The following is a 22,343-nucleotide window of genomic DNA, read 5'->3' as shown; positions in this document are numbered from 1 at the left end:
GGATTTTGAATGTCAGGAAACCAGACCACTTCTGTTACATGTGATTGATTTGAAATGTGACTTATGTTAAACATTTCAACACTGGCCCTGGCAACCTCATTGTTTCAGTTGATGCATTTTTGTAAAATAAATAAATAAATAAATAAATAAACGTTTGTTTGATATTAAGATGAAGTAAAATAAAAGTTTTTAGTGCTTAAATATAATATAATATGCCCCTGTTATTAAAAATTGCCCCCCCCAGTAAAATTTGTCCAGAACTGGAAGACGATGACTTTTTGGCTCAAGACCAGGATGTTGCCCAGAGAGCTGGTTTTGGAACGAGGAGGCTCCACCCATCGCTCCGGACCATGTGGTTCCCATCGCTCCTGTTGCTGTGTTGTTGAGGACAGACAGAAGCTGCTGCTCAGATGGATCGGGTGAGTTTTCCCCTCGTTAGTCCTTTGTCAAGCTTCACGAGTACTCTGTCGTTTTGACCTATATGGGCGACTTGGTCACCAGCGAGAGCATCAGCTGCTTGCGTCGCGAACTCCAAACCAGTCGGGGCTCCGGACAGGTGCGCACGGTGCGGCGCGGAGAGGATGGGCAGACGTGAGGCGGACAGCCGGGGCGCCATGAACAACGGCGACCGCTCCGGGCTCGGTGGTCTGCAGGACGCGGCGTCCAGCGGCGAGCAGCCCCGGAGGATAGACAAGCGGCAGAGAAACGCAGCCGCGGAGGCTGACGCGGACCGGGCCGCCGCGGCGCCCGTGGAGGTGAAGAAGCACCAGCACAAGCACAACTTGAAGCACCGCTACGAGGTGATGGAGACTCTGGGGAAAGGCACATACGGCAAAGTGAAGAAAGCAGTGGAGAGAGCGAGCCTGAAGACGGTGAGTCGTGTGTCTGTGGACGCCATCCGTGGTGTTATTTCCTGGAGGAGGCTTTCTGAAGTTGCAGAACTTAATGTGGATGTTGGTGGATGCTGTTGTGATGAACCGGCTTCTGACTTCTTACCTCCAGCATTCTCCCTGTGCATGTGTGTGTGATTGTGTTCTAAGATTGGTGCTGTTGCAAGAGTGTTGCCCGTCGCTTATTAAATATTCATTTGGAGGTGCAGATAACCTCCTGGGTGGCCTGAGCTCATGGATTGATGCTGAAGCCTGTTCTTGCTTCCTGTGCTGAGGGGCTGAGATTCCTTTGGTGTGACTCACTCAGCACTTGAACAAGGGGATAAAATTACTACAATAGGTGTCCTCCAGCAGGAGTCTGACCCCCTTTACCAGGACGCCCAGTGAAACACACTAGTACACACCAACACTGAGGCAGGCCGGCAGGCAGACAGTGTGTGTTTCTGTTTAACTTTATTTTCTGAATATCTGGGTTAAAAACAGAATTCGGTGGCAGATTAGTTTGAATAATCGTGGGTTTATGTCTACAGTCAGGCCTTAATCCCTCACTCTGCCGTGATCTGAGCACAAAGAGACAGACTCGAATACCCCCCCACCCCTCAACCCCCATTATTTTTAGTAAGCAAACACACAGTAATAGGGATCATCTTTTACAGGCAATCAGATGAGACTTTCACAATTCATCTGGCTGCTCCCAGACCTACATCTGTGAGAAATTAAAGGGCAGAGAGAGGAAGTGAAAGACAGAGGACGGGTAAGACACTGATGGGAGGATATCCAGAGAGAGCAGAGCAGCTATGTAGTGTGTGTGTGTTTGTGTGTGTGTGTGTGTGTGTGTGTGTGTGTGTGTGTGTGTGTGTGTCTGTGTCTGTGTTTGTGTGTAGGGTTAGTGGGTTTAGGACAAGGGGGGAAAATGCTGAATTCCTTGCGCCATTAGCCAGCACATACCAAGGATTCTTTGAAACAAAACGGACATTATTTTTGGAAACAAGACTAGGAGACTGTTGTTTGAGAGCGGGGAGGAGGAGACGGTTTAGAGCAAGAGAGGGGAAGAAGAGGAGGCAGTAGCAGTAGTTTTAGCTGACTCGAGATTGTAAAATGTTTGAGTGCTTGTTTTGCATTGGAGCAGAAGTTGATCCTAACTAATACGAAGGATGACATGGGAGGAAATGGTGATGAATACCAGATCTTGGTCACACTGGCTCACTAATCTGTGTTATAGGTCACTTACATTGGCCCGAAGCTTCACCCATCTGTAAAGCTGAAGCTTGTCAGAAAATGCATCAAGATGTTTTGGTTTCTTGCAGTCTATATTGTGATTTTTTAAATAAAATCTGTGCAACTTTTAACTTGATATGCTCCATATGGAAAGAGATAACCTGTTTTGCAGCACATCTTCCAAAAGAAAGATACTTCCAGCTAACAGATACAGCAACTCTTTCGTCTTCTTAGAGCAAAAACGCACAGCAGTCGGGCTAAGAAACATTCAGATCTGGCAAATTCACCTGTTTTCTTTCTTGAGTTTAATGTGAAGCTAGACACCTTTCTTATTTCGGTCTGTTTATGAAGCTGGACGAAGCAGCCAAAGGGAAAAGATAGAGCCTGGCTCGGTTCCAAGGTAACAAAATCTGGCTGCCAGCAACACTAATGGACGTGTGATACCAGAGAAGAAGTGGTTCACAACATGTGTGGTCAGACCGCGTCAGAAATGTGTTTATCTGAACGGCCAGTCAGAAAATCCGACTTTCATGGGAAGGGTTGAGACTGAGAATTGTTTAACCCTCCTGTTGTCTTCATTTAAAGGCACCAAAAAATATTGTTTCCGTGTCCTAAAAAAATCCCAAAATTCAGCCAAAGAATTCCCCAAATTTCTGAAAATTTGCAAAACCTTTAGGAGGAAAATTCCAATAATTCCTCAAAAATTTCCCTTAAAATCTTCTTTAAAAATAAATAAATAGATAAATAAATAAATAAATTCCCAAAATTTGGCAAGAAAATTATTGTGAATATTTTTTTTAAATGAGTAAAATTCTTCCAAAAAAATCCCCAAAAAATCTACAAAGTGATTAAATATGTATCAGTAAAAACTTCTAATATGTTCTTTAAGAACATTCACCAAAAAATAAATTTTTTGATTTCCTTAAAGAAACATTTTTTTTACGTTTCTTTTTTTCCATCAAAAATGTTTAAAAAATTCCCAAAAATGTTGAAAATGTGGACATCAGAAGTTTCACTGTGAAAATATATTTTTTCCACATTTTCAAACTTTAAAACGGGTCAATTTTACCCGCAGAACAACACGAGGGTTAAATATTGGGATAATGGTGAACATTTTTAGACAGGCTCTCCTGGTGGACGTACAGAAAAAAAAGAGTTTCACTTGTTTGTTCACAGCAACAGTGATGGAAATGGTTCTTCCGAAAATAAATTTTAAAAAAGTGAGTTAGAAGAGGAAGTTTGACCCCTGGCCCTTGTTTCAGAAAGATAAAGACACCCCCCACCCCAACCCCAACCCCAACCTGACATCAGAAAGGTGTTTAAACTGACCCTTTAAAGCTTGTTAATCACATTAGAACTTGTGTTCAGATTTAGGGATTTCACAGGAGTGTAATTGGCTAAACAACTAATAAATTTTAAATAAAAATTGCGATTTGAAGGAATGCAGTTCGCAAGTTGCATAGGCTGATGCACGTTATGTGTGTCAGTGGTTTAATAAATATGTGTGCGATCACATATTTTCCTGAAATCGTTCAGCATTAGAGCTTCCCAAAGTCTTGTCATCATCAGTTAAGATTCCAGGAAGTCCTTGTGCCTACTAATCACATAACCCCATCCTAAAACCACAAACAGACATACTTTCACTCACTGGTTTAGTATTGATTATATAATGTGTACATAATGTGCTTTTTTTTTTTTTTTTTTTTTTTTTTTTTTACATTTGGACAGAGCAGGGATAGCTGCTGGCTTCATCTTCACGGTGAACCTGAGAGTTGTAGCGAACTTTTCATGAAACTCAGGACCTTCTCATCTAACTCGCAAGTAGCAAAATATATTTCCTAAAAATGTCCAGACTAGATTGTTTGCCTCGTTCCAATCCACCATCATCAATACGCAGCACCGCTCTGTAGTTCCTGGGTAAGGAAATGGACACCTTAAGGCTCTATGTGTGTGTTTGAACGCTGAGGTCAAGGGTGTATTTGGCAAGGAGCCTGTATAATCCTGCTGTAAAATCTTTCACAGATGCTGCAGGGACGTCCAGTGATGCCCAGGCTCTTGGGATGCATACGTGTGTGTTTGCATGTGTCTGTGAGTACAACACAGCAGGAAGTGAGTGCGCTCCTCAACCCCCGTCATCACACACACCGAAAAACACCTGCAATAAGTCAGCAGCCTCAAGATTTGTGCAGTAGGAGAACAGTGCTGTCAAGAAGCAACTAGGACACGAGCTGGAAGGAGAAGAAGAGGAGGAGGGGAAAGTAAATGTTCCACTTGTGTGGTTTAAATGAAGTAAGGCGGTGTATTTCTCTGTACATGTTGTACATTTGTATGGGCTGTACCACTGCAATAGACGCTGCGTATAGTAATGTAAATCTAAATCCATCTGCATGACTCACACTCATTGCTACTTATGTATCCTGCATGTGTCCAGTTACAGTTTTCAGGTGGATATTTCACACGCAGCACATTATTTGGATGAACAATGAGACATTGTTAGAGAGAAGGGTAATTTAGAGGCATGACGCAGGAGTGAGATCACACAAACACACACATCGCCAAACTCCCTCCACACACACACACACACACACACACACACACGTGCCCTTTTAGGAAAGATGTTTTTTATTGCCATGTGAAGGGTGAACAATGCCCAGTGTGTGTCTGTCCTCTCTGAGCGCTGCTGATCAGGAATTAATGCCAAGTGTGGGGAATAAATTAGGGCTTAGAGTGACACTAACATGCCAGCCTTTTTTACCCTGAGCCCACATACTGTGGTGTATTTCATCCGTTCCTTTCTTTGGTTTTGTTCCTTCATTTTCCCTCCTCACCCCTGCAGTTTTTTTCATGCCCTCCCCTTCACCTCCTCACGTTGCTTTGGGTATTTGCGTCAGAAAGTCTTCATGAGGATGGAAGTCTACAAGTTAACATATATCCCCAATATTGGACACACGCCGTTCAGCTGACAGCTAGAGAATGTCAACTTTTACCCGCAGCTCCAGCTAAAAGGAGATGGCAGGCCTGGGGTGTCTGCTGATGTGACCACAAACATTCTAATAGAGTATGCTGAAAACTTGATTAGAGAAAAGATACAAACAAATGTTTTCTCCGGATAGTTTCCATGACAGTTTTAGAAGGTCGGGTCAGTCCCAGGAGCTCCCTGGTGTTTGCTTGTGTTGTGTTGCGTAACTGTTGTGGCTGATGGAGCGTGTGAATGGTGTCTCCCAGTGTATCGTAGACGTTTTTCCGGCAGCTGAGAATGCTGGAGTTGTGACCTGGGGGAGAGGCCAGCTCCCCCACAGGGACACCTCGGGGGTCGACAGCAGTAAGATCAGTCCTGTGTTTGGATGTCAACCTGACAGTTTAGCCCCGTAGCCTCACTGACTGTTTAAACCAAACCAGTAGGAAAATGGAACACCCTGATGCCTGCTTGTTTGTCTGAGATTTAGGGGCTCATGTTCGGGTGTCTGCTTTGGTGTGTGTTTGTGTGCGTTCGGGGTTTGGGGGTTATATCGGGGTGCAGTGAAGGGCTGGGATTAAGGGAACAGAGTGTGAACAGTGCAGCTGTCAGCCTTCTGTCTCTGAGCGCGCTCACATCACAGGAGACCTGCTCTCACCATCCAGCCTTTAAAACCCACATAATCACCTCTAATACCCAGAGATTTGATTTGTATGCGTGCGTGTATATCAACAGTAAGTATGTATATCTTTGTTTCCTTGCATCACGCTGCAGGTGCTACATGAACTGTGCTCAGTTTTCACCATGACAATTGTCCCTTTATGATCTATGCCATTTTCCAGCTGTAAAGGAGGAATCCACTAGAAAGGAATGAGGAAATATTAACCTCTATCCTTCTTAAGGTTGTTTACCATCCACACTTAATCACTTGACTGTTGAAATTCTGTGCGATTTGAACAAAACGCTTTGTATAATCTGTGAGTTGTGTGTCTTTCGTCTCAGGTGGCGATCAAGTCAATCCGCAAAGAGCGCATTACAGATGACCTGGACAGAATTCACATCCAGAGAGAGATCGAGATCACCTCGTCACTCAATCACTCCAACATCATACGCTTCCATGAGGGTAAGACTGCAAACTCACACGGTGATTCCATAGTCTGATCACCAAAATGATTTTATAACTCTGAATGTTCGAAAGGAAGTGACATGAAAGAATTAGGAGTTGCATGAGGCAGGCCAATAGAAAAGAAACGAGCAAAAATCATGATCATCTCACAATTTTACAGCCTTTGTTGTGAAGCTAATTAGTTTTTTAAAAAACAATTTTGAACCCATTTTGGAAATGTATTTTAATCCTTGAAAAAATGAAACTGCTTGTGACCCATTTTCGAACATTTCTGCTATTAAAACAGTTTTGAGAGATGTTCTAACAGGTTGGTGAATTTGGGCTTTTCACAGGATTTTTTGACAATAACAAAACTAGAAAATACTGACCTTATTATTCCCTAAAAGCCACGTTTTGTCATCAACTGTAGGATTTCATTTGGCTGACATTTTCGTCAATACTATCAAGCATATCTCAAATTATTTCTGGGGTAAAAATGGCAAGGAGTCAAGCAGTTCTGACACTTAATTATGATGTTATGGTTCATATAACTCTATTTAGGGTGAATGAAAGTTGTATAAGTAACAGACAATGTGAACTATTTCTGTTTCCTTTTAGGTCTGACTGGAGTTTATAGGAAAAGTATTTGAGTTTCAAGAAATTCAGAAACTTTTAAGAAGTCGACTCAAAGACGTTCACCAAAAGAATGACAAATCAATTTACACACTCAGATCAGCAGCTATATATCTACTCAAAAATATATAATAGCGTATTATGTAACATCTCTTACTGCATTGTATCGTGCAGATTTGAAGCATTCGCTAATAATAATACAAACACGTGCATAATGCTGTACTGTGTGTTTCCTCTGCCCTGTGCTGACAGTGTTTGAGAGCCGGGATAAGATCGTGATAGTGATGGAATACGCCTGCAGAGGAGAGCTGTATGATTACATACAGGAGAGGAGGCGACTGCCAGAAACAGAAGCCAGAAGCATCTTCAGACAGATCACGTCCGCTGTCCACTACTGCCACAAGGTTAACACACATAAACACATCCTGTAGATGCACATATATGTTCTGCTAATGCAACACAGGAATTCTGTATAGCTCTTGGAAGCGCATGTAGGCACGTGCCGAATTGCACGCTGCGGTATTCAACTGTGCATAAGCAAATACTGTACTTCTAAATCCACTAAATCCTAATCCTAATACTGCAGAAAAACTTGACTTGAGTTTTCAGATCTCTCTGGGTTAAGAGCGCATTAAGCTTTGATTGTTCTTCACAGTCACACACTGACACATTTAAGTACGTTGCCTAAATGAGCTTCCTTCCTTATTCCACATTACTGTAAGTCTTGGCAAAGGAACAGATTCCTCTTTGTTTTCTTGCTTTTATTGTTGTGTACATAAAATCAGCAGCTGTGCCACAAAACGGGAATTATCAAGGAAATACATCAATCCCATTAATAGAGAAGTGCACTGCAGTTGAAGTGAGGATGTGGGCCTGAGCTGCGTTTGACACAAGGGCTTTTGTTTTCCTTTAACGTGCTGCCATTCTTATTTTGGCACTTGGGATTTTTCACGAATCCTTCATATTAAACTCAGAGATTATCATTCAGCTCCTGCAGCTTTGTAGTGTGCAGGGAGGTGGATTTTGTGCTCTTCATGCCCTTGAATATTGTCCCAAAATAGACATGAATGTTTCGGCATGAATGAATTATTGAATGTGCCTCAGAGGTATGCAGAGCACATGGAGAAGTTATAGAGGCTTCAAGAGAGTCATTTGCTCCTTTTTTTATTATCCAAATCAGTTCATAGTCAGTTTAAAAATAGCAAGAATGACAACCTGAACAAGCACATAGATTTCTTTCATCTTTGTCTCAGACTTGCCTTAAAACACATGCAAAAGCACACACAGACTTGCATAATGCACACAGAATATTGTCTAAGGTTATTGTCTAAGGCACAAAAGTGCTCTCCGAATAAAAGAAATTAGGCTTTTTAAGACAAACTGACAGCAATTTTTACCATTTCTCTGCAACATACAGCTCCTTGAGTGGTTTTTGTCTCTTCTTCTAAATTATTACCAACCCAGCAGCAGATTTGAAGTGTACTCTGCCTCTTCCTCACCAAGCTGCACATGTTCTCTCCCCCTCACCCAGGTGCTTAGTGCCATCACTTGCTTAAATTCTCATCAGATTAATTAACCCATACAGGGCATTTCTTCAACATTCTTCAACCTTTCTTGAGGTCGTCCAAGTGCACTACCTCATGCGTGTCCCTGCTCTCTTGCAGAACGGCGTCGCGCATCGAGACCTGAAGTTGGAGAACATCCTCTTAGATCAGGATTTGAACGTAAAGGTAGGATCGATCAAATACACCCAAACCAAGCCTTCATATCGCTGTCCCAAAAACAACCGTTGTCATGTATGCTTTGGAAAAATAAATAAGGGGTTTCCAGCTATCCGTTATCTATAAACCGCTTAATCCTCATTGGGGTCACGGAGGGGCTGGAGTCTATCCCAGCTGACGTAGGGCGAAGGAAGATGACACCCTGGACAGGTCACCAGTCTATCACAGGGCTACATACAGAGACAAACAAGCACACTCACATTCACACCTACGGACAATTTAGTGCTAACCACCAAGCCACTGTGCAGCACCAAGGGGTTTCCTCCAAACACAAATATTGATACATTCTTAAAAATGAATATGTCCTCTGACAAAAGCATTGCTGGCCCGAGCATTGAAATGCATAATGGGTTCTTTATCAGTATTCTCATGAGCCCTGCTTTCATTTATTTATTTCTTTATTTAGTAGGGACAGTGCACATTAATGAACACCTATATATACAGCAATAGGCATAAATATGCCAGATTATAACACAGTGCTAATTTACATCCGCAGTCCGTAGGTAAAAAGAAAAAACGACATGACAGTGACATATAAAACAACATGTCACAATAAAAGCACACTGCAAAAAGTACAGAAAGAAAACATAATACTGAAACATAAAATGAAACATAGGGCAATAGGTCGCAATAAAAAGACCATATGTCACAATAAAAGATCATTACAAAGTGTACACAAAGAAGTTACAGGTCAGTGGTCACAAGATTGGTTCACTTTCAGCCGCTGTTTATTTAGCATAAGGGCATATATTCATATGACACACTGGCTGAGACATTTCAGGAAACAATTGTTTTCCACTGCTGCTGTATTGAGCATACTTGGATGAAACTTCACATATCTGGTAATGGATAATTTTGCCTCCTCCAAAACATTATGCAAAGTGCACATTCAGAACATACATTGGAGCCCTTTCTGCCCACAGCAATTTCAATGTGTTGTTCAGCTGTTCGCACTGATTCTGAACAAACACACTTTAAGGCCTTTTTAAAGAACACAGAGGATTTTTTTTTTGCCTTTTATGGATATCCCTCTCCTTATATGGGAGCTGTGCATGAACAAAAGGGAATTCGGGGAATCTAGCAGTAATCTTGGCATTCGTGCCCGTCAGAGAGTTTAAATATATGTATGTTCTGTCTGTCCACGGAGAGAAAACACGACGTGCGGACTTCTCAGCAGTGCTCAGTTCGTTGCCAACCTCATCACCACAGGTTCACCACGCTGGCTTTTCACAACATCTGCTGCAGGAAATGACCGAGGCTCTGAGCAATGCTTGTGTGCACAATAGCCGCTTAATGGCATGTGTTGAAGACAGAAACAGGCAGATATGTTGGGAAAAATGTTCAAGTTTGAAGCCACATGCTAGTCTGCCCCGTGGATTTGTATGTTTTCTGAACTGAGCATTATGGAAAAATTTGTATGATGTATTCATTAAAGATTTCATCCACTGATATGCACATGCACCTCCTACACACACTGTTTTAGTACAACAAGATGTACATTAAGGAGCTCATGTTGTGAGAAATGTCTTGAAGTACTGTGCTAGAATGTTTACACGGTGCACAAGGGTAGGTAGAAGATCAGCTGAAAGCGATTTTGAAATTTAGCATTTTGCTTAATTTTCATGCTCATGTCAGTTTAGGTGTTAAAATGCAATTTAGATAAGTGAGCAAGTTAGTAAATTAATTCAGTGCATTGGTAAATCATTGATTAAAATACAGATGTTGACAGATGCAGAACTGATACCTTTTACCACAGTGGTCATACCAAATCATCAGTAGATTTATTTTTATTTATATATACCGTATATATGTGTGTGTGCGTGCGCGTGCGTGCGTGCGTGTGCGTGTGTGTGTGTGTGTGTGTGCCTGCTGTAGCAGTGAAACAAGTACAGTAACCTCACAAACATGTTTCCGGTGCGCAAAGGCAGTGGTCATAGGATGCACACACACAAACACAGTATCATGCAGAAAGCAAAGCTGCATAAACTGCACAACCCATTTGTTCAGGCTGGAGCGCATTTTTCACCACCGTATGTAGAATAAAAGTGAGCTGTCTAGTGTACAGAATGTCATCTTCTGTATGTGAGGTCTCTGTTTCTCTGTGAGTCTGAACCATGGAAATAAAGCTGTCACGCTGAATATTTTCAACACCAGAGGGGCTGATAGCGAGCTAGTGTGCACGCAAATAATCTCTCCAGATAGAGAGGAGGCATGGTATGTCTGTGTATGGCTCTCACAGCCTCGAGTGAGTGATTGTTCTGTTACGTGAGTGTAAGCAGCCTGATGTTTTTGGACCTCTTCTCCTTCCTCACTCACACTTCCACTGGCAGAAGCTCAGCATACCTATTTTTGGCTTCTTTAAAAGGAATCGCTTTTAAGTTATTGTGTTTTTGCCGCATGACTAGCGCAGTCAGTGAAAAGGAATCTGGATTGCGTGAGGATGAGTGCTGAAGTGAACAAGTGAAGGAAATTTATGGAGGGTTTAGTGTTAATTAATATCATGAAGTTTAAGAGTTCTGTGTTGGACTGAGGTCTATGTTTTTTAAACGTGACAGCTGTTTAGGTAGTTATGTCATCTCTGACTGAGACTCGCTGTCACATAAACCTTCATGTTCAAACAAACATGTAAAAATAGCTATGAATGTTTTGCCTAATATATTTTCCCTGCTGTATTGGTCCCATTTGAAGATGCGCCACTCACCATCGACATTTAATTTATAAATTCATGAACTGCAATAAAGAAAAATAACATTTGTTTTACTCTGGAGGGTACACAGGCTCATGAGCTACACTTATGTCATCCTTGTGTAGCAGCACTAGTGTTAATAATGGTGGAAAGGAATACTGATAATGTGTTTCTGTGTGTTCCCTCTCTCTCTCTCTGCAGCTGGCTGACTTTGGCCTTTCAAATCATTTCCGGAGTGGCACTCTGTTGCAGACCTACTGTGGAAGTCCACTGTATGCTGCCCCAGAGATCGTGAAAGGGCGACCATACCAGGGACCTGAGGTGGGTCAGCACACCGGCTTGAGAAACTGCTTCAAAATATGATAGATTTTTGGTTGCGTTTTAGCAGAGACAAAAGTGCCGATGCATGAGTTTTGGTTTAAAAGCTGCTGAGGAGTGCAGTGCTGTTTTTTGGTTAACTGAGATTAACCTACTGTCAGCACATCAGGTTGGTTTGCATTTAAAAAGCTTCATAAATTATAATATTACATGAGCAGATACCAGCATAGCAAACCCAAATGTCTCACTGAAGAGTAGATGATGAAGGCTCCAGGTTTTATTGAAGACAGTTTGAAATAACGAGATGGCATGTCTGGTTCTGTAGCAACAATCTACTTTTTAAACTTTCCATTATTGTTGTTATTTTTTGTTTGTTTGCATTATTACAATGTCAAATTAGTGGAATACTTTTAGAAAATGTCATGGACACTCCAAGGAGTTTCCTGCTCCTGTCACGTTTTTGCTCACTGTGGGCTGGGCTCCTTTTTTACTGCAATATTAAGTCCTGCACCTCTATGGAAACACCAAAACTACGGCAAGAGAATGAAAGTTGCATTTCTTTAATTAATTATTTTTACAAAAGTCAAAAAAAAAAAACTGGAGTCAACATGTACAATTTTTTTCCAAGTATGAACTGCTGTTACTAAAACTTGGGGGAAAAATGTGATTCTACATACTATAAATACTAGTTCCATCTTCACAGTTCAGCTGAAGAATCCCTGAATTTTTGTGACGTGGTTGTTGAGTCATTAATGGCTTCACGGTTGCTCTGAAAAGCACAGGATTTTTTTTTTTTTTTTTTTTCCCAAATCCGATTCAAGGAACGCTTCATTTTCACAAGCCTTTAAATATTGACAGACAGAAAAATTCAGTAATTTTCTTTGTTTTTACAGTTTCTGACTCTAATAAATGGTGTAATTTTGGTGAGTTTGTGAAGACAGCACGTTTTCCAAACCTGCTCGGAGGTTTTGGGGCTCAAAGGGTTAAAGCACTAAGAAATCACAGTGCATGGATCGATTTTTTTCAGTAGATTTTAAAAAATTTGACTTAAACGCTCGATGTTTTATATTTTCTTGTTTTTCTGTTTTAACTGGTGTGTGTTTTTGTGTTCTAGGTGGACTGCTGGGCGATGGGGGTTTTGCTGTATGCCCTGGTGTACAGCAGCATGCCATTTGATGGGGCCAGTCACACCAAGCTCACAGAGCAGATCAGCCAAGGCCGATATCGCAGACCCAACCCCCCCTCAGGTAGGTCTTTGTCAGTGTCCATGTCTCCTTCAACGTTATGTTTACTTTTATGTCGTGGTTGCGTGATGTGTTGACTACATCGTGTTCGTCAGTTCAGCTGCTATAAATAACCGTCGACTCTGTTCCCTCCAGACGCCTGCGCTCTCATTGACTGGTTGTTGACAGTGCGTGTAGATGAGAGGGCCACGATAGAAGACGTAGCCAACCACTGGTGGGTGAACTGGGGTTATGAAGAGAGTGTGTGTGATTGTCCCTCATCTCCACTCCAAGAATGCCCCTCCCCCCTGCTGGCGCGTTACATCGACTGGCAGAATCGGGTCACTGCTGCAAGTAATATGACTGTTGACCCTGAGTGTCTATCTTCAGACTCCTCCCGTCCTCCTCAGCTTGCTCCCAACCCCTTTTACTTTAGCTTACCTCTGAAGAACGATTGTGGGGGAGGAGGAGGAGGAGGAGGAGGAAGGATCCGTGGAGGAATGTCAAGTCTCAGGAAGTCACGCAAGGAGAATGCAATTCCTCAGACTGCACTGGGAGCTTGTGGTGGTGTTTGTGCAGCAGCTGCCGCTGCTTCCACTGCGATTTCCTCCACTTCCACCATCGAAAGAAAGAAACCCAAAGGTATTCTAAAGCTCCAGAGGAGTTTAGATTCAGTGTTTCACAACCCTCCTAAGGAGAACTCTCCCTCCCCACTGTGTACCACCGTTCCTCAGCCTTATCGAACACACACACCTGCTCACGCACATGTTGATGTGTTGTCCACCAGCCTTCCACCTCATTCTACTTTCAGTCAGCCGTCATCCAAAATGCCCAAGAAGGGGATACTAAAGAACTTGTATGGAGGGGAGTCAGGTTATGGTTCGTCCTCAGAGAGAAGAAGCTCTGGAGTGGGAGACAAAGAGAGTGATGCCGGTGAGTCGCACTCACACAAACAGCACTCATGTCTCCCAGCAGCAGAAGAAAGCCCCACCATGCGCACAGAGGCAGTAAGAAGACGGAAGGGCATTCTGAAACGCAACGGCAAGTTCTCTCGCAGTCTGGATCTGCCCGACAGCCTCCACTCATCTCCCTCCTCGGCCCCCGCGATATTCCCCGAGGCGCTGCAGCAGCTCCTCAGGGCCACAGGGGACGCAGAGGGACGCCGCAGCCGCCCATCCAGTGTGGTGAGCGAGGACAGCCTCTTCTCCTCGGACTCCTTCGATCTGCTGGACCTCACCGCCCAGTCACGTCGTAGGATTTTCTCCCGAGGCATGCAGCACAGTGCCTGCAGCTCCGAGGACGACCTGGAGCAGCTGAGGACGGAGGAAGACGGGGCTGGTGAAGGCAGGGAAGGAGAGAAGAATATGCTTACATAAGGCTGACAAGACATTAATGTGGTGGAAAGTTGGGTTTATTGCTAGTTCTTCTGTTCACTTTTCTGTGATAATTAGTGCCTGCTGTCTTGAAAAGACTTAATGAACTCTGGAAAGGTTGCATCTCAAGTGCACTGACCGCTCAGAGCACTGCACTCAATGTAAAGCACCATTTCTTGGCACATTTTCCAATATTTAATGATAAATTAAATTGCAGCTGTTAAAAGTTTAACTTTATAACAGTCTGTTTAATGGATTCCACCCTTGTCTCCTGCACAACAGACACTGTTTGTAGATTTTAAAGATTCCTAGTCAGATGAACTATGAAAAACTGTGTCTGAATGCTGTCGTCTGCCGAAGTGGTAAAGTACCATCTTCGAAATTTGTATTGAGTAAGTAGGAATATACATGCTCTGCTTCTTGGGCCATTTTGGAGGTAAGAAATCTGAGTTGCAATGCCAAATACTCAGAAACAGATGAAAAAAAAATCACGATATACCATGCATCAAAAATGACCACAAGAAAAAAAGTTGTTCTGAAATTAGTACATAAAACAAATGTAAGTCTTTCAACAGTGTTCCTGCATTGTTTGTCACAGTGAAGACTACTGCTCTTTTCATTGTCATCTTGTTTCACCCTCTTCTTCTGCAGTGGTTTAATGGCACCCAGCTTGAAAATTGACATCATCATTCATTTGTCTTGATGTGCTGCACTCCATATATTTACATCACCGTCGCAGATGACATTGTGTTTTAATTAGCATTTACCTCGGACAACTTTCTTGAAATTCTGTGAAAAATGTGTGCCATGTTTGGGTGGAAACCAGACTACAGAAGTCTCCAATATGAGTATAAATTCTGCTACACTGACTCTTTGTGACATTTTAAGTATTCATGTACAGTATTTGTCAACAAATATAACTTCTCCTATGAAGACATACACTGCCCATCCAAAAAAAGTCACACACCTTAATATTTCATTGGACTGCCTTTAGCTTTGAGAACGGCACACATTCACTGTGGCATCGCTTTGATCAGCTTCTGCAAAGTCACAGCATTTATTTCTGTCCAGAGCTGCATTAATTTTCTACCAAGATCTTACATTGAGGATGGGAGAGTCGGACTGATGCACTAAGTCTTCTCCAGAACATCCCAAAGATTCTCAATGAGGTTGAGGTCTGGACTCTGTGGAGGCCAATGCATGTGTGAAAATGACGTCTAATGCTCCCTGAACCACTCATTCACAATGTGAGCCCCATGAATCCTTGCATTGTCATCTTGGAACATAACCCTAACCATCAGGGAAGAAAAACTCCATTGATGGAAAGGTCTGATATTTTTTAGTATACTTAGGTAGTCAGCTGACCTCATTCTTTGGGCACGTAACATTGCTGAACCTAACCAACCCCAGATCATAACCCTAACCCTCACAGACTTGAAGGCACTAGCCATGATAAGTGCATGGCTTCATTCGCATCTCTTCTTACCCTGATGCCCCCATCACTTTGGAACGGTAAATCTGGACTCATCAGGCCACATGATCGATCGCATTTGTTGATCGAAGATGATGGTTCACCGCTATCCTTCCAGGTTTTAATAATGTGCTGGACGGTTCTTAACCCGATTTTTGTGGTTTCAGAAATATCCTTAGTTGTTTTCTTTGCTTGATGCAGGCCAATAACGTGACCCTTCTGAAACAGATTAACATCCTTTCTACAACCTCAGGATATGTCTTCTGACATGGTTGTTTAAGAAATGAGAAGCTCCTCGCTGCATCAGCGAGGGTTAAATAAGCTGTTGCAGCTGAAACATATTCGTCGCTGCAGTAATTACCTAGTGGAAGGCTCTTACCTATTTGCTTAGTTCAATCCAGGTGGTGACTTTTTTTGGACAGGCAGTGTATTATCTCATTACAACTGTGATTCACTGTGTTTTCATTCATTATCTCTTTGCTTACCATTCTGTGGGTAATGGGTATGTACTCTTGCCCTCTAGAGATGCTATAGTTGTTGACAAAAACAGTACTTTACAAAACATGTAGATCTGTGTACAAGTACATTACAGTTGGTTATAAACCATGCATCAAATGTTTATATTTCATCTATGTATAAATACTTGATGGGGGAAGTGTTACCTATTTCAGTACATGTCATGAAGTATATTCATATTACACAGTGTTGTACTGTGCACAGTTTGCTCCTTTGCACAAACACATACAGTGTGAACAGCACATGCATCACATCGCTTTTTACCACCAATGCTGCTGTGGATGCTTACAGTGATGTATACAGTAGATGTATGCAATTTTAGATCTATAATTTTCATACTGTGAGAACATAATATTGTTAATTGTGTTCAACGGTTTCCTACTTTTTTTTGGTGGGGGGGGGGATAAATTATGTGCATTTAAAATCCTAGTTGTTTCTGGTGAGAGAACAGAAAGAGTGCCAGGGGATAGAATGAGCACAAAGACAAAAAGCTACAATTCTACGCTTTCATTTAGCAGACACTTTTATCCAAAGTGATGTACATCTGAGAGTAAATACAATACAAGCAAGGATCTAGTCTGGAGAAAACAACCTGGATAAGAGCCATAAATCAAGTTCAAGTTTGATAATCGTGTCACCATAAACACAGAGCTGTATTTATCCTACTGACTGTTGTGATGTAGGTTAAAAACAAAAAGCTTTTGCAAAAAGGAAACACTCAAAGAGGTCAAATACGGATTTAGTGAAGGATTTAATGAACTCACTTTACTTAAGTTTACCTTTCTTATCACTTTGAATAAACAGAAGAAGTGCAAAACTACAGAAAAAAGTCATTGGCCACTGAGCATGATACATGCATGTTTTCCCTTTTGTTTACTGGCTTTTACTAAATATTCCTTTAAACAAAGTCCTTGTGCTTTGCAGTCCTCTCATCTTTCTAATGGAGAGAGTGCATTATCGCTGTCAAGCAAAAGCCTCATAGCTTCAGGTCTAAAGGATTTTCATGCTTTAAGATGGATTTATGTATCAGGTTGTCCTCTTCAGCCTGAAACCATTTTCCAACCTCTCTGGCTTTTAAAATCCTTTGAAAATTTAATGGACATTATGTGGTTCTCATTTCCTGAAAAGCTGCTCTTCAAGCCAAAGTGAAACAAGGCAAAACTAACCACTTTGTGAGTGAAGAAGTCTGGTATAATAATAGTAATCTTTATTTATATGACTCTTTTCAGAATCTAGGTCACACAGCACTTCACAGGGCAGTAATATGAAACAAAAGGGCATCAGAATGTAAAAGACAGATAAAAACACAGCAAGGAGTGTAAAACTTGCACATTGTTAAAGAAGAAATTAAAAAAATATTGAAAGAAAGAAAATATAGTTCGATGGAAATAAAAACTCAAGTAAAATTAGGAGAGACTTTCCGATAAAACTGTCTCTTAAGAAGAGATTTAAAGGAGATCACTGATTCAGCTGACCTGATTTCTTCAGGCAGATTGTTGAGCCGCAGACCTAGAAAGCAAACATTCTCTTTAGTTTTCAGGCTGGCCTCCTGGAACAGACAGAAGAACTCAAAGAATGCAATGATGCAGAATGTACTAAAAGGTCGGAAATATACCTGGGAGAAGGGCTGTGAAGGGCTTTAAAAGTAGTCAATAAAGTCTTCAAATCTGGGAGGCAGCTGAGTTCTGAACTAACTGGAGTCGATTCACAGATTTTTTGTTCATTCAGGTGAAAAGAACATTATAATAATCTAGACAAGATGAAACAAAAGCATGTAAAATGGTGTCTCCAAAAGCTGAAATTAGCCATATTTTTTGAAAATATTTATGAGATGGTAAAAATAGCATTGCACAAGCTGAGTGGTATCACATTGTCAAACCAGACACCAATACTGATCGATCCAATAATAACCATTTCTGTTTTGTTTGAGTTTAGCAGGAGGAAGTTGTCTCACATCCAGTTTGTAACACTAGTAATGCAGCCAGTGAGAGAACTCAGCATAACAGGCTCAGCCAGGTACATCTGTGTATCATCAGTATAAAAACGAAAAGACACACCATAATTCTGTCCAAGTTGAAGCATGTGTGATGAAAACAGAATAGGTCCCAAACCCAACCCCTGTGCAACACCGTAGGAAAATGATATGTGGTTGTTGGCAGATACACAGAACCTTCTATTTGACAGATATTATGAAAACCAATCTAAGGCCCTCCCAGCAGGATGCTGTGATCAAATGGCTGCTTCATTTGCAAGATGTCTGTCACCATTTTCTCCATGTTTGAAGCTCTTTTTGCTTCACACATTTTTGCCACATGTACATGTGACAATTCGCACAATAATCTGATTACATAGATTTTTTTTAAAGTGAAACATCTGGAAGTTGGAAAGGAATAACAGTTTAGATAAAAATCTTTAACGCAGCCAAACACATAAATCACCAATCTGATATATTTTTTTCACAGACTCTATTGATTTCCTATTTGGAACACAATATAAAGATACTTTTAGGTGCAAATTGTGATTTGTGCTCCCAAGGGACTTTGGCACTTGCAATCAGACATGACAGATAGGTTACCTGGGAAAGACTATTTTACACAACCAGTTTTTGTCTTGTACTTCATGATGGATAATGGTTACTAGTTTTGCCGAATATTGTCTACCGTTAGCATTCAAGGCCAAAGCTTCAACAGTAGAAATGAGTGAAGTAGTGCTGCAAAGGAATTAAATGTAGTGCACAGTTATGTTAAAAAAAAGCACATCTCGGCCAAGCAAACATTTAACCTTTTTTGAGACCGTGCCTACAGTATCATAGTGCCTTTAAAAAGCCCTGTTTATTAAAGTAATTCTCATTCTTAATCTGTACGACTAATTCTGTAAAGATGACATTCTTGGACAACACCAAAAAGAAAATTCACTTTATTTAATCATAGATTTTTTTTTTTATACTTCACAGCTTGTTTGAGGTTCTTCTCCTGTATCAAACATGTCTTCTTTTGCTATAGCCAAACATATCTATGTTTGCTAAATAGGTTCAGAGCACATTACTCCAAAATGTCCTTTTATCCAACTGTCGGCTACGGGCTAAAAAATGTTCTTGTGTTTGCTTGCTGAAAAAGTCAGGAGTTTTAATGGGATGTACTTACACACGATCGTAAATACCATACGGGTCCGTGTACGGATCTGGTAATTGAATTTTCCGTTCTGAAACGGGTATTGAAAAACAAAAAACGAGTGGTTATTTGATTTTCGTTTTAAAATACAAAAATTGAAATACAAGGCGTTTTTCCTTTTCATGACCAAACAGGGATATAAGATTTTTTTTAAATGCTTTGATTTTCGTTTCATATTTAGAATAACAAGAAAGTAAAATCAGTAAGCGACAGAAACGAAAAAAGGTCCGTTTTTTTCATTTTCTGAGACCGGAAGTGGTAATCAGCAAGTGTGGAGCCAGAGTACGGTGTATAGACTATATAAATTTTTTTTCGTTAGTTTTCATGGTCAAAATGAGAGATCAGGTGGCCGATCTTAAAATAAATCAATATTGATTTTTTTATAGAGCGTTAAAGTTTTGCGAAGCCAGGGGGCGGGACTACTTGATTGACAGTCCGGTCTGCAATGATTGACAGGTCCTATGGAGGAGGCAGCAGAGACTCTGCTCTCCTCGTTTGGATTAATTCTGATATAATAACTGTTGGTTTATTTATCGGTGGAGCAGCACAACATTTTCCACAGACAGTTTTCCTGCCCGTTGGCTTGTTTTAACCAGTTTTCTACCTTCGACTGATTCTACCAGCAGACACTGAAAGGACTCTGATAGTTCGGTAAGTAAATGTTTATTTTCGTATCGGTGCCGCTTTTAATGCACTTTATATGCCGCTTTAGTGTCAGATGTAATGTGTGCCATGCACTCCAGATGTTGGTGGAGTTTGTTTCAGTGTGTGTTGACCAGAGAAGAAAGTTAGCATAGTAAATATTAGCTTTAATGTTAGCGATGCTAACCGAGCTAGCTGCTCAGTCGTAGGCTGATTAAAGCTAACGTAGCATCAAGCTAATGTGTTGAGTTTCATGTAAACAGCTGAAGTGCATTGTGTTCCTGTAATGTTGTTCATTAAGTTCATAAAACTGTGGCTGGTTGACATAAACGTTCAGGAAACTTAAATGTGATTAAAACAGTAACGTTAATGTTCTAGTTGTCAGTAATCAGATTTAATTTGACACTAAAACAGACTCTGATAGTTTTAAATGACATCAGTTTCATTAATTTGTTGAAAATTGTCTCATTAGTTGTGATTATGTTGCTGCTGATTCATTAAAAGCAGATGATCCATGTTGAAGATACGTTTAGTTCTAGTATCAGAAGTACAAGAAGGAAAATGGAAGTTTAGTTCTGCTACATCAAAGATTTCAGGATTAAAATAACTAAATGAGTCTTTATGCCTAAAACTTTATTTTTACAATAAAGAAATAATGAAATAATCACAGATAATAAAAATATAAATAGCAGAGAAAACCTGAGAGAATAATTTCCTTAAAAGTCTGTGAAGGAAAAGCAACTTGTTTATCCTGAAAGATCAGAATCAGCTCCAACATCTGCATCTGACAGCATCAAGTCAACCAGAAAGAAAAGAAAAAAGAAAATGACTTCTTTCTGATCACATCTGTTCCACTGCTCACACACTGCTGCTGCTCACATTCTTCTCATTTATAGTCCACTTTTAAAAGTTCAGCAGACAGGTGCACTGCTTTGGAGTGTGACGATGTCGTTGGTGATGTGGAGAGTGAAGTTTCCGTTTCACCCACAGCGTGCTTTAGGGCAGCCGGGTCGGACTTGATGTTTGAAATACTGACCAACAGCTCAGATTTAACTGTCTGTAGTTCGGTTTTGATGGGTGTTAAACTTTCACTCAAAGCTGCCAGGAGCTGGGTCTTTAAAATAACCGCCGTCTCGTTACAGAGTGGAAGTAGCAGTTCCTCCTTAAGGTCAGAGATTGCAGCATCTGAGGGCCTCTTCAAAAGAAGATGTAGTTGATGAAGGCGTTCTGGAGCAGGACCAGAAAGACCACGACCAAACAGCCTTGAGATCTTAGGCAGCGTCTCCCTCAGGTGGGTGTCAACGGTGTTCACGGTCAGGTCTGTGGTAATCCCGTCAAAAAACAAAACAGAAAAAAATCTAGATCATAAATCAACATGTAACCAAAGCACTCTGTGTATAACGCCATAGTATAGGATGTAGTTCAAAAAATGTCAAAGTATAGTATACTTTTCAAGAATAACATAGTATGGCCTGTAGTTCATAGTATAGCATGTCGGCAAAAAAAACCCAACTGATTATTATGTGGCTCAAAAAGTGCAAAATGATAGGATGTTGCCTAAAATTGTCATGTATGATATGTGGTTCAAAAAAATGTCATAGTGCAGTATATTGTCAAAATAGCATATTTTTCAAGAAAATAGAGTATAATATGTCATCTAAAAAATGCCATAGAATAATATTTCATTGCACAAGTAAAAGTACAGTAATTTTTAAAACTGTTAAAATTCTCCTATGTTGCTAAAAAACAAAAAAAACTAAAACAAAAAAAGTCATAGTAATATGTCAATTTAAAAAGCCTATAGTATAGAATGTCGCCCAACAAACGTCATAGTATAGCATGTCGCTCTAAAAACGTCATAGTATAGCATGTCAACCAAAAAATGTCATGGTATAGCATGTCGTCCAAAAAACATAATGGTATAGCATATCGCTCTAAAAACACAGTATATCCTTTGGTCCAAAAAACAAAAAACGTCGTAGCATAGTATGTCATCCAAAAAACATCATGGTATAGCATGTCGCTCTAAAAACATTATAGTATAGCATGTAGCTCTAAAAACGTCATAGTATAGCATGTCGCCCAAAAAACGTCATAGAATAGCATGTCGCTCTTGAAACGTCACAGTATAGCATGTCGCCCTTAAAAACGTCATAGTATAGCCTTTGGTCCAAAAAACGTCATAGTATAGCATGTCGTCCAAAGAACACCATAGTTTAGCATGTTGCTCTTAAAACGTCATAGTATAGCATGTCGCCCAAAAAATGTCATAGTATAGCATGTGGCTGAAAAAATGTCATAATATAGCATGTCGTTCTAAAAACGCCATAGTATAGCATGTTGCTCCAAAAGCGTCATAGT

At 40.8% G+C, this 22,343-nt stretch overlaps 1 protein-coding gene across 1 annotated transcript; it reads left to right on the top strand.

Annotated features, from left to right (window-relative positions):
• The first annotated feature begins 278 nt into the window (after positions 1–278).
• LOC111576283 (NUAK family SNF1-like kinase 1) lies at positions 279–16,536 on the top strand. The gene is made up of 8 exons (XM_055013251.1): positions 279–419; positions 502–872; positions 6,067–6,187; positions 7,055–7,206; positions 8,467–8,532; positions 11,471–11,590; positions 12,702–12,834; positions 12,967–16,536. The coding sequence occupies exons 2-8, from the start codon at positions 582–584 to the stop codon at positions 14,184–14,186; spliced, it is 2,103 nt and encodes a 700-aa protein (XP_054869226.1). The 5' UTR covers positions 279–419; positions 502–581; the 3' UTR covers positions 14,187–16,536.
• Positions 16,537–22,343: the final 5,807 nt, after the last annotated feature.

This window comes from Amphiprion ocellaris, chromosome 8 (genome assembly GCF_022539595.1).
Source record: "Amphiprion ocellaris isolate individual 3 ecotype Okinawa chromosome 8, ASM2253959v1, whole genome shotgun sequence".
NCBI lineage: Eukaryota > Metazoa > Chordata > Actinopteri > Pomacentridae > Amphiprion > Amphiprion ocellaris.
Note: the sequence above shows the minus strand (reverse complement) of the source record. Positions and strands in the feature narration are given on the sequence as shown.